Genomic DNA, 14,295 nt, shown 5'->3' with positions numbered 1-14,295 from the left:
CTAGGTTATAGTAATACTACTGTCTCTCCCCTTTTGTCTCTCTAGCCCTCCTAGAGTAGTAGTTACTTCATGTATTTTCTAATTTCTGGGTTACTTCAGCATTCCCTTCGCATTCTTTCAGTCTTCCAAGATTTGGGTAACCAATTCCCTGTAACAAATCCCTTGGGTTTGAAATACCAAGTGTGGTGTTTTCCTGACTAATACTCTTTAACAACCTATTGGTAAATAATTTGGTAAATAAGGTAAATACCTTATCAAATTTTAATTTCTTTGGTTATTGAGATAAATTAGTTTTATAAGTTTATTAGCCATTTGCATTTATTTTGTGAGTTTTGTTTACTGTCTTTACCCACATTTCTCCTGAATTGTTCATTATTAATTTATAGAAACTTATATATTAATCCTTTCTGCTTTATTACCAATACTTTTCCCAGTGTCAGTTTTATTTTACTTTCACAGTATTTTTGATCATACAGAAATATACTATGAATCTTTTCTATAAATGTATCCAGATTTCATATCATCTAGAAAATCTCCCTAACTTAAGATTTAATTTTCTAGACCTTATGAATTTCCTTTATATTTTGAATCTTAATACATTTGGAACTTTTAAGCAATTTAGTTTATATATACCCCTTTAGGGACTATGTACTTTTATAAAGCAAAGCACATGTGCAAATACAGTTGTCTATAAACCATCATAGTCCACTCTTGAATTAAAGCTATGTATTATACACCACGTGCATTTATTTTTAAAAGCATAAATATTATTCCAGGAGCTAAGTATCTGAATAGTTATACTGTTGCAATTGTTCAAACATAAAAATAACTTCAAAACATCTCCACCAAAATTTTAAAAGATATATTAGCACACAGTTGAATGTGGCTAAGAGAAGGGGAAATACAAACTCTCAAGGAAAACACACAAGATTTTGAAATTGGGACTGAGACCAAGACACTCTAAACTACAGCTTCCTTGAATTGAGATGAAGGTCTTAGAAAGGAAGTCAAAGCCTATCTTGCAAAGCACTACAAAACAACCAGTCTATAACCTTAAAAGAAATTTAACACACTGGAAATCTGTTCTTGTATATCTTTCTAGAGACTGGAAAAGTTATAATTGCCATAAATATATATTAAGATAAATCCATAATTCACTAGGATGCTATACCTATCAATAAATAACTTTTGCTTGTAATTTCTAGCCATCAGTAAGGCTTCCTTTTATACTCCTTTTTTTTTTTTTTCAGCTTAGGCTGAAGCAGAGCCCTCCTCATTCATAATGGCTTCTTCCCCTCAATGTTATTTTGGGCATCTGCCCAGAACATCTGAAGAGTTTAAAAATCTATGCACTTATTAATATACTATACTTGGTACACAGTAAATGCTTAATACATATACTTCTGAATAAATAATATTTATATAAGGATCTCTTTTAAGGGAAGGAAGAGATGTAAATATATATCTAAAAAAAGACTCCTAGTATACCTTGCAATCTGAATACAATCTCATGGACTTTAAGAATTACTTCATGACAAGATGTAGATATATAGGTATGATCTAGAAAAAAAATCAGCCTGGAATCAGTCCAACCTGACTAGCTTATGCACTTACAAGCAATATCATCTTTCAAACATTACTTAATTTCTCTGAGCCTGATACTCCTCATCTGTGAAATGGGAATGCCACTCATTCCACCTCCTTAAGAGGTGACGATCTTATATGTAAAGAAACTAACACAGTGCTTGGTACAGAATATTCTTCACTGCCATCATCTGGAGATTTCTAAGGAGTAAGGAAGCACTATAAAAAATGTAAAGCAGGAAGCAGTGGCTCACGCCTGTAATCCCAGCACTTTAGGAGGCAAATCACTTGAGGTCAGGAGTTCGAGACAAGCCTGGCCAACACGGTGAAACCCTGTCTCTACTCAAAATACAAAAATTAGCCAGGCGTGGTGGTAGGCACCTGTAATCCCAGCTACTTGGGAGGCTAAGGCAGGAGAATCACTTGAACCCAGGAGGTGGAGGTTGCAGTGAGCCAAGATTACACCACTGCACTCCAAGGGACAGAGTGAGGAGGCTCCATCTCAAAAGAAAAAAGAAAAAGGAAAGCAAGTGACTGAAATGTGGTATATTAGCAATATTGGTGGGGAAGGGAGAAAAGGAAAGAAAATCTTTGAACGATTAAAAAAAAAAAAAACTTTGATACTGCTAAGTTACCATAAAAACCCTAAAGGTTTCACTGTAAATAATAAATGCACCCCTAGAAGCTTGTATCCTTCCTACCTTTTCCACTTGAGTATTTCATTTCAAATCTTTATGATTAGAATGAATACATAAAATGGATAAAACTTGAAGCATAAACATTAGCTTAACTGCAAACAAAAATCATCTCACAACCTGAGATCAACTGGTTATGAATATATGGTTTTGGTTCAAGAGGTTCTAAGGTATTTTATCACACTCTTTGTCAATTTTCCCCATTCTGTTTTCTCTATTCTGTACTTTCCTCTGTCCTCTCAGTCTCTATCAGATGTTGGACTTCTTTGATTGCTTTTATCTCCTTTCCATTATCTATCTTTACCTTTGTTCTACTTTCAGATTTCTTTGCCTTTTTCTTGTGAGTTTTGCATTGTCTCATGTTCCTTCTCCTGTTTGATAATCCTCTCTCATCAAATGTTCAGTAATCCTGGGCTGTCTATTCATATTTTAAAAGAAAGTGCTAAAAAGACTGATGAAAAGCTCTCTTGGGTTGTTGTAGGGCTGCTGACTGTGGACCTCACTAGTCAACTATGGCAAGCTCTTCTAGTAGAAATGCCCAGATGTCAGTCAGTATCTACGGATCTTTTCTCTAGGGTATTCAGATCTTACTCACCTAAACCCGGCTGCCCAGTGCTCTGGGGTTGGGGTTGCACTGATTGTGCAGACTTTCATTTAATCTTCCTATTTTCACTTTCATGCCTCATTCCTTTCGTTCTCTGGGACTAGTGCCCCTAAATATATAGCCTCACTGATTGTATTTGTGGAGACACCACACATCCCATTTCCTGCTGGAAAAGGGGAAGGGTGTCTGCCTGATCCAGCTAGATGGAGGTAGGGAACAGAGGTTGTTTCTGATATAGATATGCAAACTAAGTCCCTGTTTTTGGTCCTTCCTCACTGTTGCTTCCTCAGAAAATGTATCTCCTATACCTAAGCCTATCTAGAATTGGGGTGAGGCAGAACACTTAAATGGTGAGCTTTTCATTGGCCTCTTCCTCCACTCTGCTAAATTATCTACCATTCCTCTATCCACTTTCCAACTTTACATACTGAGGGTTACAGATACTCTGCTCCCTCCATCAAAAATGGCTTGCATGTTTCTTATTCTCACTGGTTTGGGACAATTTGAGAGAAGACATGTTGCCACTTTGAATGAAAGTTGTGGTTCTATTTAGAAGACAGTGCTTCTCTCTCTGAAAGTAAGCATTTCATGAATCTTTACTCCCACTAGCAGTAGAGGACTAATAAACTATTGACTGATCAATGAATGGCCAATCTTAATTTTTGATTCCAACTAAAATCACCCATTCTAAATACTCCAATAACTATGAATGTCAAGTCTGTTACTGTATATTACTATTTCTATAAGTTTGAGATTTTAGAAAAAAAGGGTTGTCAAAAGTATGTGCATTATACATTCTAAAATGCAAAGTTCTCAGTTATTTGACATGTAATACCGATTCATTTACAAGGCTCTGAGACATTTTCCTGCTTCGTAACCAAAATTATAATTAGTAATAAACATGTAACTTTTAAAAATAGCTTCATAGTGAGATAAAAGCATTTAATTTAATCTTCCTATTTAATCTTCAAGGTAAGAGGATTACCTTGACAGCCACGTTTCATCTTGCTCACATCAAGATGCTATTTCTAACTACTGCCTAAAGAAACCTGTCCTTTTCAAGCAAAAGAGAGCAAAGAACTTCAATTCTACCCCCAAAAGTATCTCTCACTTTAATGTGAAATAGTCCCTTTTGATGTTAGTTGGCCACTCCAAATATTTGTTCCTTCAGTCACTAATGTCCACTAACATACTCTCTGAGAGGGTATCAATTTTCCTAGCTTCAACTACCACTCCCTTTTTAACAGATCCCAAATTTCTCCATTCTTGACCTTAAAGCTCCATCCAGTCCTCAATTACTATCAACAGAACATTTCCATTTGGAAGTTCCCCACCATTTCAACTCCATAGCAAACATTTTACCTTATATAACCAGCTCTCCCTGACTTCCCATTTCTTTACTTGAAGCAAACTTCCCTGCTACCTCTCTCTTCTCTCTAATTCCCCCATATTCACCAAGCCCCTGCACTTTTCCTTCTTTTCACCCTTCCGCCTTCTCCCATTGCCACCACACTAACTCAGGACCTTACATAAGTACAGTAGTTCAGAGGCCACTTACCCAGTCTACCTACATCAAAACTTTCCTATCCATACCAAAAAAAAAAAAAAAAAAAACTCCTTCACCTTATGTCTGCTTTCAGATGCTCTCTTTCTCTTCTCCTTTTTTCAAAATAATAAAACCTATTGCTCGTCAAAACACAGCACCCTGGCTTCTGCCTGCCTTTCTACTCTCTAGCCACTTATCATACCCTCTAGCTTCAGTGTTCAGCTCCAGAGACACCACGCTCTTCTCCCCACAATCCTCTGTGCATGTGGTCCTTCTGCCTTTTCTCTGCAGTGCTAAAGGATATAAGCAGCAGGCTAGTTGGCCACCAGTGTAAGCATCTCCTCCTCCGGGGAGGCTCCCCGACTCCCGAGCTCCCCAATAAAGATCTGAAGGTGGTCCTTTGTGCTTAATAGATTGCATATCCCTTTATCTACAGGTTGTGACAACTGCAATAATAATTGCCTGGTATTTTTTATCTATAAGCCAACCAGCCTTAAGGGCAGCAACTGCTTCTTATTCATCTTACTGCCCCACTGCCGAGCACAGTGCCTGGCATATACTAAACATTTGCTGAGTAAGTTAATCCAATACCCTCAACTACTCCTATCCCAAACTGTACATTTCTCACCACCCACAAGCTAAAGACCAAATCCTTTTAATTAATTATATGTTTAATATAGAATAACATGACACAGAAAGTTTAAAATTACCTGAAATCTCACTGGAGGTGATCATTATAAATGCCAAAATTACAGTTACATATGGGTAGAAGGTGGTGATTGTAACTAGGATGGCACACAGGAAAGAGGCTTCGGGGTTAGGGGAGGGCGAGTGCAAAATGTTATTTCCTTATCTATATAGCGGTTACAAGGGAATTCACTTTAGAATAATTCATTCAGCCATAGGTTTTGTGTGGTTTTCTCCTACAGTTTTCTTTTACAATATGATACAATTATATCAGTCAATTTAAAATACATATAACATGGCTACTTACCAAAACAGAACTCCGCCTTTGGCCTTAGCTTAGTAGCATCGCTAACCTAAAAAGAAAAATAGAGATGGGTTCCTCACTTCTTCATATCATCCTAAAACCAACCATATATACTATGTAAACTTCCACATGTATGATTCCCCAATAATCATACACATTTAGTAAATAGACTTAAAATTAAACATGAAAGACAACTGAAAAAGAACAGCAAATTAAATACATAGGATGCAGTTCCCAACTGTAAGAGGTTGCAAATAATACTTCCAAATTTTCTTTGAACAAACTTGTTTTATCTTCAAAGAAATGTCAGAGAGAAGCTGAAAGTAAACCTTTAGGCTTTATGTCATACACACAAGTATTTTTAGTTTAACATTATTTTCAAAATACCCTCAATGAATATTCTACAAGAACTATGCATTCTTCCCAAATAACGTATTTCTAAATTAGCTATGATTTTTAAGCAAAAATGGGGATGGGTAAAGGGGAGACTGTGCATTTAAAGTCCATAAATCCAGGCATTTAATTGAATTAATCTTAATCTTAATAATTAAGATTAAGGCATTAATCTGCTATGAGGAGATCAAAATGGAGCTGGATCCTCTCTTGCTCCTAGGAGAATACCCTAGGATAATGGGATCACTTTATTAAATGCAGCTCATGGTTCATTTTAGAAGATGAGGCAACCAGCTGCATTTGGTGGCTGCTATCCCTTTAAATAAAGTACCTCCCAGAAGCTCATTCACAACTATTGCCATGCTGTTGTCCAGTGACAGAACTGTAACTGCAGCATCTGTTTTGTACCTTCAAAAGGAATTCTAAGTCTGGGATTCCTCACTGATCCCGACTACAAACTCACAGTTCTGAGTCACACAAAAGTTTGTTCCAGAAATAAATTTTCGAAATAAATTTTTTTTGGAAAAAAAGTGGTACATCCAAAGTAGAGTACAAACTGCACAATTTAAACTTCAGGAAGTGGGAGGACAAGATGAAAGTTACAGAACTGCACAGAAAAAAAGGTTATATTTTAAAAGAAGAGCAATGGAGGAGGGGAAAGCAGCTGGCCAGTCACCCTACCCACTTTACTGAGTTAATACTTGATTTCAAGAAAGAGCTTCCACATAATATTTGCCATATGTAAATTTACATAACATGATTTTAACAGAAAAATGTTTCCTTTTAAATATGTAATCTTTATTGTCCAAGGGCTCTTTTCTTTTCTTTTTGGTCAATGAGAATGAATACCTCTGTTGTAACACTAATATATTTTATTTATATAACATCTATCTTCTAAACAGAGGCACATTTGTAAATTTGTCTTCTGTTGAAGTGATCTACTTTTGCCAACAGATCTCAGTATATGCATAATAGTACCCATATTATCTAATAATACTGTGTTGCTACCTTTTGCATCTCATAAGTAATCAACAAGCTTTTATTGCTTTTATGTAAAACACACACACACACACAAATCCACAGTGCTAGCACCTCAGCATCTTTTAGTCCCCTAAACATTAATAGAAGAAAACAAGAAAAAAAGGTACCTGACAAACGTAAAATCAAAATTTTTAAAAATAAAAAAATAGTATTGCAAAATTACCAGAAAAACAAATAAAGAAGAAAACAGAAATGAAAAGAGACAAAGTGAAAAGAGGGGGGAGAATCATCCTTTCAACATGAAAATGGTTCATATGTTCCTCAAAATAAAACATTAAAAAACAAAGTATCAAAGACAATGGGATTTAAAAGTTGGAAACAGCCTAAACAAACATAATATAGACTTAGAAAAACCTCCAGACCTTCTCAGGATAGAATTTGTTTCACTGATTTCTCCCTTTCTGATGTTCGTATACCTGATCATAAAAGTTAATGTTAACTTTTGCAATTTGCCACATCCTGTAAGTTAAAATCGTACTCTTCATAATTGTATCGATTTAAAGAATTTCCTAAACATAGTAATCAGAAACTGTTTCAGCATGATAGGAATCTGAACATCACTGTTAAAGGACATGGAAAGGAAACTGCTGCTTCCATTCGTACTCTCATTCACAAGGATTTTAATTCACACATGAATATAAGACAATGTATAAAGACTACCTTTGAAATGTAGGTAAGTTTAATGGCTCCAACACGTGATGATCCAGAAGGTAGGTTCTAGAAACAAATTATTAATATATAATTAATATCCAATATTACGAATTCATTTTATAATATAACGTTCCATGTGTACTTTTGAAAAGTTAAAAAACTCAATTTTTAATATCACATTTTACAAATGAACTTTTCTTCTGTTCAAGTTTTTATTAGGTCTGAAATCAAGTCCATAGCTTGGATAACAAAACTGAATCCTACTCTTTTCCATCATCATGCATTCTATGACTAAAAGGCTATTTTTATCACTGGAGCTAAACCAATACTCTTTCTCATGAGCTTAAAAAGCCAAAAACAAGATCAGATTTTGTTCCCGAAAGCAAGGGGGAAATATTTAGGGGCATAAAACAAATATAATTGTAAGATACTTTAAAAGCCTATACATATTACTTTGTTCTATTAAAATTTCTTTATCAAATATCTCTTGACAAAAATGGACTGCATTTCCCCCCATTTAAACGGTTTACTGTTTGTTATACCATATTAATCTACAGTGATACTTTTTTTTTCCAAAAAAAAAATGTTAGCTTCTCTTTACATCATATGCAGGGAATGTAGGCACTTTCACACACGGTATTTTCATTCTTCCCTTAAGTTTTAGATATGGTTTGCATCATAAAAGAGCTAAAGGTAAACGAAGAGGGAGAATCATCTCTGGTTGAAGTTATCCAGAAAGACTGAAGTAATGAACAACATTTAGGCTGGAGGTTAAGGAAAATTTTGAAACACAAAAAGCAGGGGAGAATATTCCAAGCACAGAAAACGGACAAACTATGGCAAACAACTGAATGTGCACAGCTCTGTACTAGAAAGAGAGGGTGGCTGTGTTGGGCTGTGATGTAGTGTCCTATAAGACTGTGGTACAAAATGGTGGTCTGAAAACTTGAACTGAGAACCTAATCATAGAGGACCTAAATAAAAAACAAAGCAGCAAAGAATTTATATTGTAGAGAATTTGAAGCCAACAAAGAAGGCTTATGAGCAGATCTGGAATCAAAATTATGCTTTAATTACTATATAATAAACTGAATGGATTATAGAGGAGGAAGATGGAGGTAGGAAAACCAGACAAAAGAATCTGGGGAAAAGAAACAAAGAATATAAATTTCATTTATATGATAGAAGACTGATAAAAGACTGATAGAATATTTCAGAGGTAAAAATGAAAACATTAGATTTAGTTAATTTTGAAAATTATTTCTGCTGGAGATTAGAAAGCATCAACTATTCAACTGACTTTATAATAATGTACTTAAAAATTTAAAAAAAATCTATGGGCTTGTTCTAATGAATGATTAGGAGGTAACTGGAAGCCTAGATATTTCAAAGACTTAAGATTCCCAAACATGAACTGCCTACTGTTGACACGGACAGATCTTTTCAAAACTTTCATACACACCTATATGTTGTAAAATTCCATTAATTATGTTCTGCTTTAAACTATATACTATGTACAAGCTTCCAAATATAAATAATAAATAGTAAATAGGCATATAAATTAAAATTATAATTCATTAATGTATAACATTAAAAAGCTATTTGTATTCTTATGTATAACGTTTTATATTTATGGGTTTTTGGTTTTTAACTTTAAGGAAGGAAAAGAAATGTAAATATGTCTTCAAGAATCTCTAACTACTACCAAAGTGATTTTTTCAAAAACTGTTACCCTTCCATTCAAGGATAATAATTTATTTCTTTTCAGTTTTTAATGAGCCTATTATTTTAACTGCTGAATAGAGCTCTAAGTCTTTGTGGAAGGAAGACAAATGAGAAACCAAAGCATGACATAAAGTGTCACAGTAATAGTAGACACTACAGAGAAATGTAAGTAGCTGAAAGAAAAGCAATATTCAAAATACCCAGTTTCTATGAACTAGTATGATTACCATCAGGTTTGACTGGAAAAAAAAAGAGATTCAAAATTTGTTACTTGACAATGAACAAGAAATAACAAACTAATAGAACACTTAAGAAAAAAAGGGAAATAGGCCATTTGTTGATTATGAGTTCCTGAACTCATTTTGCCAAATACTTTTTCACATCTCTTCAAATGCACTCCCTCGTACAGCAACTTAATTATTTCATTCTCCATGATTACCAACCTCCTTGATAAAACACAGAAAACCCCAAAATGATCCCTAATAAACACTAGAATGAATTTTTAAACCCATGGTTAGCGGAAAAGGAAGCAGTGGTCAGGAGAAGAAGTGGCTCCCTGATAACAGATGAATCAAACTAATTTTCTTTCTTTACCAAGGTTATTATGATCAGTATCACCATGTTATTATACTTTGACATAAGCAACTAGATTGAACCATACGAAATAGCCATTTTTTAGTAATTCAAAATGTTTGTGTATTAGGTACATTAGCAATTTTATATGGTTCAATCTAATTGCTTATGTCAAGATGTAATAACATGGTTATACTGATCATAATAACCTTGATAAAGAAAATAATATAATAATCTTAGCAAGACATTTTACTAAAGTTTTCAAGAGTAGCTATGTCTTGATTATTACGTTTAAAAGTGACACCAAGTTGTTACTAATGGCTAATACACTGGCTGACAGAATCAAAATTTCCTAAGTTGGAAAGAAGACATAAACTCAATAAGAACAAACTAAAAAACATTTAAATTCTGCACTTAAAAAAAAAATTGACACTATGTCCAGAAAAGCCAATGCATTAATTCCAACATAGAGATATGGCTTTCAAAAGTTCATGCAGACAAGACCTAGCTGAGTACAAACCTAGATGAGTGCTATAACCAAAGTGATCTAGTCTCCAAACCTGCCACAGGCTCTCTTGCTTTGATCTCTGCCCACACTACTCTTTGAGCACTGGAATAATCAACTTTTCCATCTCTTAGCCAATATTATATCCAAACTTCTAGGTCAATTTCAAATGCTACCACTTCCATGAAGACTTCAACTCCTTCTACTAGCTGTATAACTTTCCTCTGAATTCCAAGTCCATGTTTTATTCAGGGTAATAAATATATTCTATTTTGTACTTAACTCCTTTTAGCTCTGTTAAATGGGTAGTACTGATAAAGGAAGAATGACAAGAAGAATCTATTACGTAGGAACATGGAAAAATAATCAAGGAGTTTCAAGTAAAATTCAGGTGAAACCATACATATGTCACCCGGACCTGGTGATGAGAGAGAAAAACCAGGGAGAGAAAATAGGCAGAACCGTGCAATGGCTCATATGGGTGAGATGTCCCTTACAACTCAAATTCTACATAAATAAACACACACACATTAGTGTATCTGTATCTTGTCTAATCTAAAATTAGTACAGAGTGAAGAATACTAGACTACTTATCAGGAGACCTAGTTCCTGCTCTGTGAAACAGAACAGAACCTTGTATAAGTTGCTGCTCTTCCCTAGACCTTCCATTCCTCACCCACATGAGAAGCCTACTGGACAAAAATCAGCTTAGAAGTCTGCTAGAGATTCATCCCTTGCTTTGCACATCCTTCCTTGCAACATACAACCCCATTTTTAACTTTTATACCAATTTTTATTTGAAGATAAAAAGTTCCAAAAGGCCGGGCACAGTGGCTCATGCCTGTAATCCCAGCACTTTGGGAGGCTGAGGCTGGAGGATCACCTGACGTCAGGAATTCAAGACCAGCCTGGTCAAGACGGCGAAACCCCCATCTCTACTAAAAATAACAAAAAATTAGCCGGGCGTGGTGGCTCACCCCTGTAGTCCCAGCTACTCAGGAGGCTGAGGCATGAGAATCACTTGAACCCGGGAGGCAGAGGCTGCAGTGAGTCAAAATCGTACCACTGCATTCCAGCCTGAGTGACAGAGTGAGAATCCATCTCAAAAAAAAAAAAAAGTAGAGAAAGTTGAAAGTTTAAAACTACTTCACAGATGATATCTAATCCCAGGCCTCTTACAGATCTTAAGGCTGGGATTCTAATTTTTAAATTACAACATTTACCCCTATGTTTTGCAAGGCAACAATAAAATCAAAATGCATTTCAGTTCATGGATGGCATTACAATGACTGACTCAACTCTGACACCACAAAATAAAAGGACTATATATGCGCAAGAGCATCATGTGGTTAAGTCATTTATTTATTAAAAAATAGCAGTCACTATCCTAGATACAGCATCTTAAACCTAAATTTAATCTCACTAAAGGGACCCTGGTATTAAGCCTCCTTAATGCAAGAAAATCATCTATCCCTGGTCTTTATTTTAGCTGTTGTTTGAAATATATGTTACAAAAACAGTATTTCTGATTTTTGGGACAGCTTCAATTGTTATTTTTTTCTGTGACTCAAGATCTAATTTTCTAAAACCTAATTTTCTACCACAGAGAGCATGTCTCTCTCGAGGGAAAAATACAAAAGCATTAATTTTTATCAAATAAACTTAGTTTCACCTTCTGAAATTCAAACAAGACAGTAGAGGTCAGGAGTGCAGGGCAGAGAGGACAGTCAGTAGAAATAAATCTAAAAATATACTGGTTAAGAAGACAAATACTAAAACCTGTAGAGTATGTTAAATACTTAAATACAACTTTCTATGCTTTTAAAAGATAATCCTTGGAACTTTACGAACCTGTGGATTATCCATGTACCACACGAAACTATCTTCTCTGGTATCCAGTATGAAGTACCTTCGAAGAAATTTCCCACTGTTTTCATTTTCTTCAATGTCTAAAAAACCACAAATGCGATTCTGACGATCCACATAAGGCATTGCTGAGCTTGAACATTACACTGTAAAATAAAAACATTAACAGTAAGCTCCCTATGAAACAGAAAAGTATTTCTCATGGACTGCAAGCATAAAACGTGCTATGGTATAAGTCTGTTCAATGAGGGGGCAACTTGCCAACATGAGATAAGGCCAATTAAAATGAACACACACCAACATCCGAGGCACTGACAAAAATCACTTTTGAAATTAAGTTTATGAAGAGTGGTTACTAAATGTAACTATTCACTTTGATGGGGACAACGGAGAGCTACTCACGTCAGTTGAATAATTTCCTTACTTTTTCCCTAAAAAAACCCAGGTGAGCCAAAAAACAATCGTTATGCAAATTTTAATTTCCTCACTTACAAATTGAGATAATCTGTCCTTTAGATTTTAGAATAATCAAGATAATCTATCCTTTAGATTATTTTAGAATATTTTTAAATTCACAAAACAACAACAGTTAACATTTAGTGACCACTTGCTACATGCCAGGCTCTGTACCAGGTTCTTTTCCATATGTGATCTCTTTAATCTTCTAAACAATCCTAGGAGTAGGCATAATCATCCCCAGCAGATAAGGAACTTAACACAGAGGGGAAGTGATTTTCCAAAATTCCAAAACCAGTAGGCCCAGAGTCAAAGCCTGAATCCAGATTACTGTACTCTAGAGCTCTTATCTTATGCTCTATACCATCTTCTCTAAAAAACCCTTGAATTGTTAAAACTAAAGTGAATCAAAATAAACTTAGTTAATGTAGTAGAAAGAGAGATAAGCAGGTATGATGTGCCTCCTGGTGGAAGACACAAACATCACCTATGAAGTGAACATAAAACAACAAGAAAAAATGTTTTTTAGATCCCCGCTATATCCAAATGCCAATCTACAGGAGACGCAGAACACAGAAGAACATACTAAACTGCACCAAAGGAATTCAATCAACAAGAACCAGACTATAAGAAACAAAGGGGAAAAAAATTTATTTAGCAAATAAATTATTACAAGAAAAAAAAGGGAAAGACATTATAGATTAAAAGAGACTTAAAAGGTATATCATATTCTGGTCCTAAAGCACTGCAACTTTTGTTATACTGATTAAAGTTAAAAAACCGTTAGGTGCCAAGCACTGTTTCTCTAGAGACTACAGATATATGATTCCTTCTTGATGTGATGCTTAGCCCAAATCTGCAACAGACAGCTGTTCCTATTCTGGTACTTCTATAGCTGGCACCATCACATCTTTTAGCAGGATGAATTTACATAAGTAGTTCTTTATTTAGAGGCTCAAGGTAAATTTAACTTACAGTGAAAATTCAATTACAATGCACACTGATACACTATGTATCGGCATCACTATTCCATGTGCAGTCAGAGAAATTATAAAATACACCAAAAACTTTTAAATAAAACAATCCAATAAGTTTGTGTGTTGTTGTTGTTGTTGTTCTTATAAACCTGACACTTTAAAAGGAAATAATTTCTTTAATAAATTCACTATAAGTTTGTAAAAAGAAAAGAAGTTTACAATGTAATCAAAGCTTGAAAAATCAATACTCTATATTACCATATACCACAGGTAAAAGCTATCAACTTGCCATGAGAATAGACATGTATCAGTGGAAAAGAATTTGAGCACAGAAATAAACGTATACATCTATAGTCAACTGATTTCAACAAGGGTGCTAATACCATTCAATGTAGGGGAAAAAAAAGCCTCTTCAACAAATGGTGCTGGTACAACTGGATATCCACATGTAACGAAATGAAGCTGGACCCCCTACCTCACACCATATATAAAAATTAACTCAAAATGGATTAACAATTTAAAAGCTAAAACTAGAAAACTTTCAGAAGAAAATATGGGGTAAATCTTACTTTGTAATTGGCAATGAATTCTTAAATATAATATCAAAAGCATGAGCAACAACAAAAATAAGATACATTGGACTTCATCAAATTTTTAGAACTTTTTTTGCATCAAAGGACTTCAAGAA

The 14,295-nt window shown here is 34.7% G+C and overlaps 1 protein-coding gene across 3 annotated transcripts in view; it reads right to left on the bottom strand.

Moving 5' to 3' along the window:
- The window catches only part of PLEKHA1 (pleckstrin homology domain containing A1), a 58,191-nt gene that overhangs the window by 27,538 nt on the left and 16,358 nt on the right, over nucleotides 1-14,295 (bottom strand). For 2 of the 3 annotated variants that reach the window (XM_025397333.1, XM_025397335.1), the window contains exons 2-4: nucleotides 12,160-12,320; nucleotides 7,515-7,571; nucleotides 5,424-5,469 (exon numbers count right to left, since the gene is read on the bottom strand). In XM_025397333.1, coding sequence (XP_025253118.1) covers nucleotides 5,424-5,469; nucleotides 7,515-7,571; nucleotides 12,160-12,300 — 244 coding nt within the window. In that variant the 5' untranslated portion in view covers nucleotides 12,301-12,320. Of the gene's footprint in view, nucleotides 1-5,423; nucleotides 5,470-7,514; nucleotides 7,572-12,159; nucleotides 12,321-13,188; nucleotides 13,255-14,295 lie in introns of all 3 variants that reach the window. The other variant, XM_025397334.1, reaches the window with a different exon arrangement.

This window comes from Theropithecus gelada, chromosome 9 (genome assembly GCF_003255815.1).
Source record: "Theropithecus gelada isolate Dixy chromosome 9, Tgel_1.0, whole genome shotgun sequence".
Lineage (NCBI taxonomy): Eukaryota > Metazoa > Chordata > Mammalia > Primates > Cercopithecidae > Theropithecus > Theropithecus gelada.
Note: the sequence above shows the minus strand (reverse complement) of the source record. Positions and strands in the feature narration are given on the sequence as shown.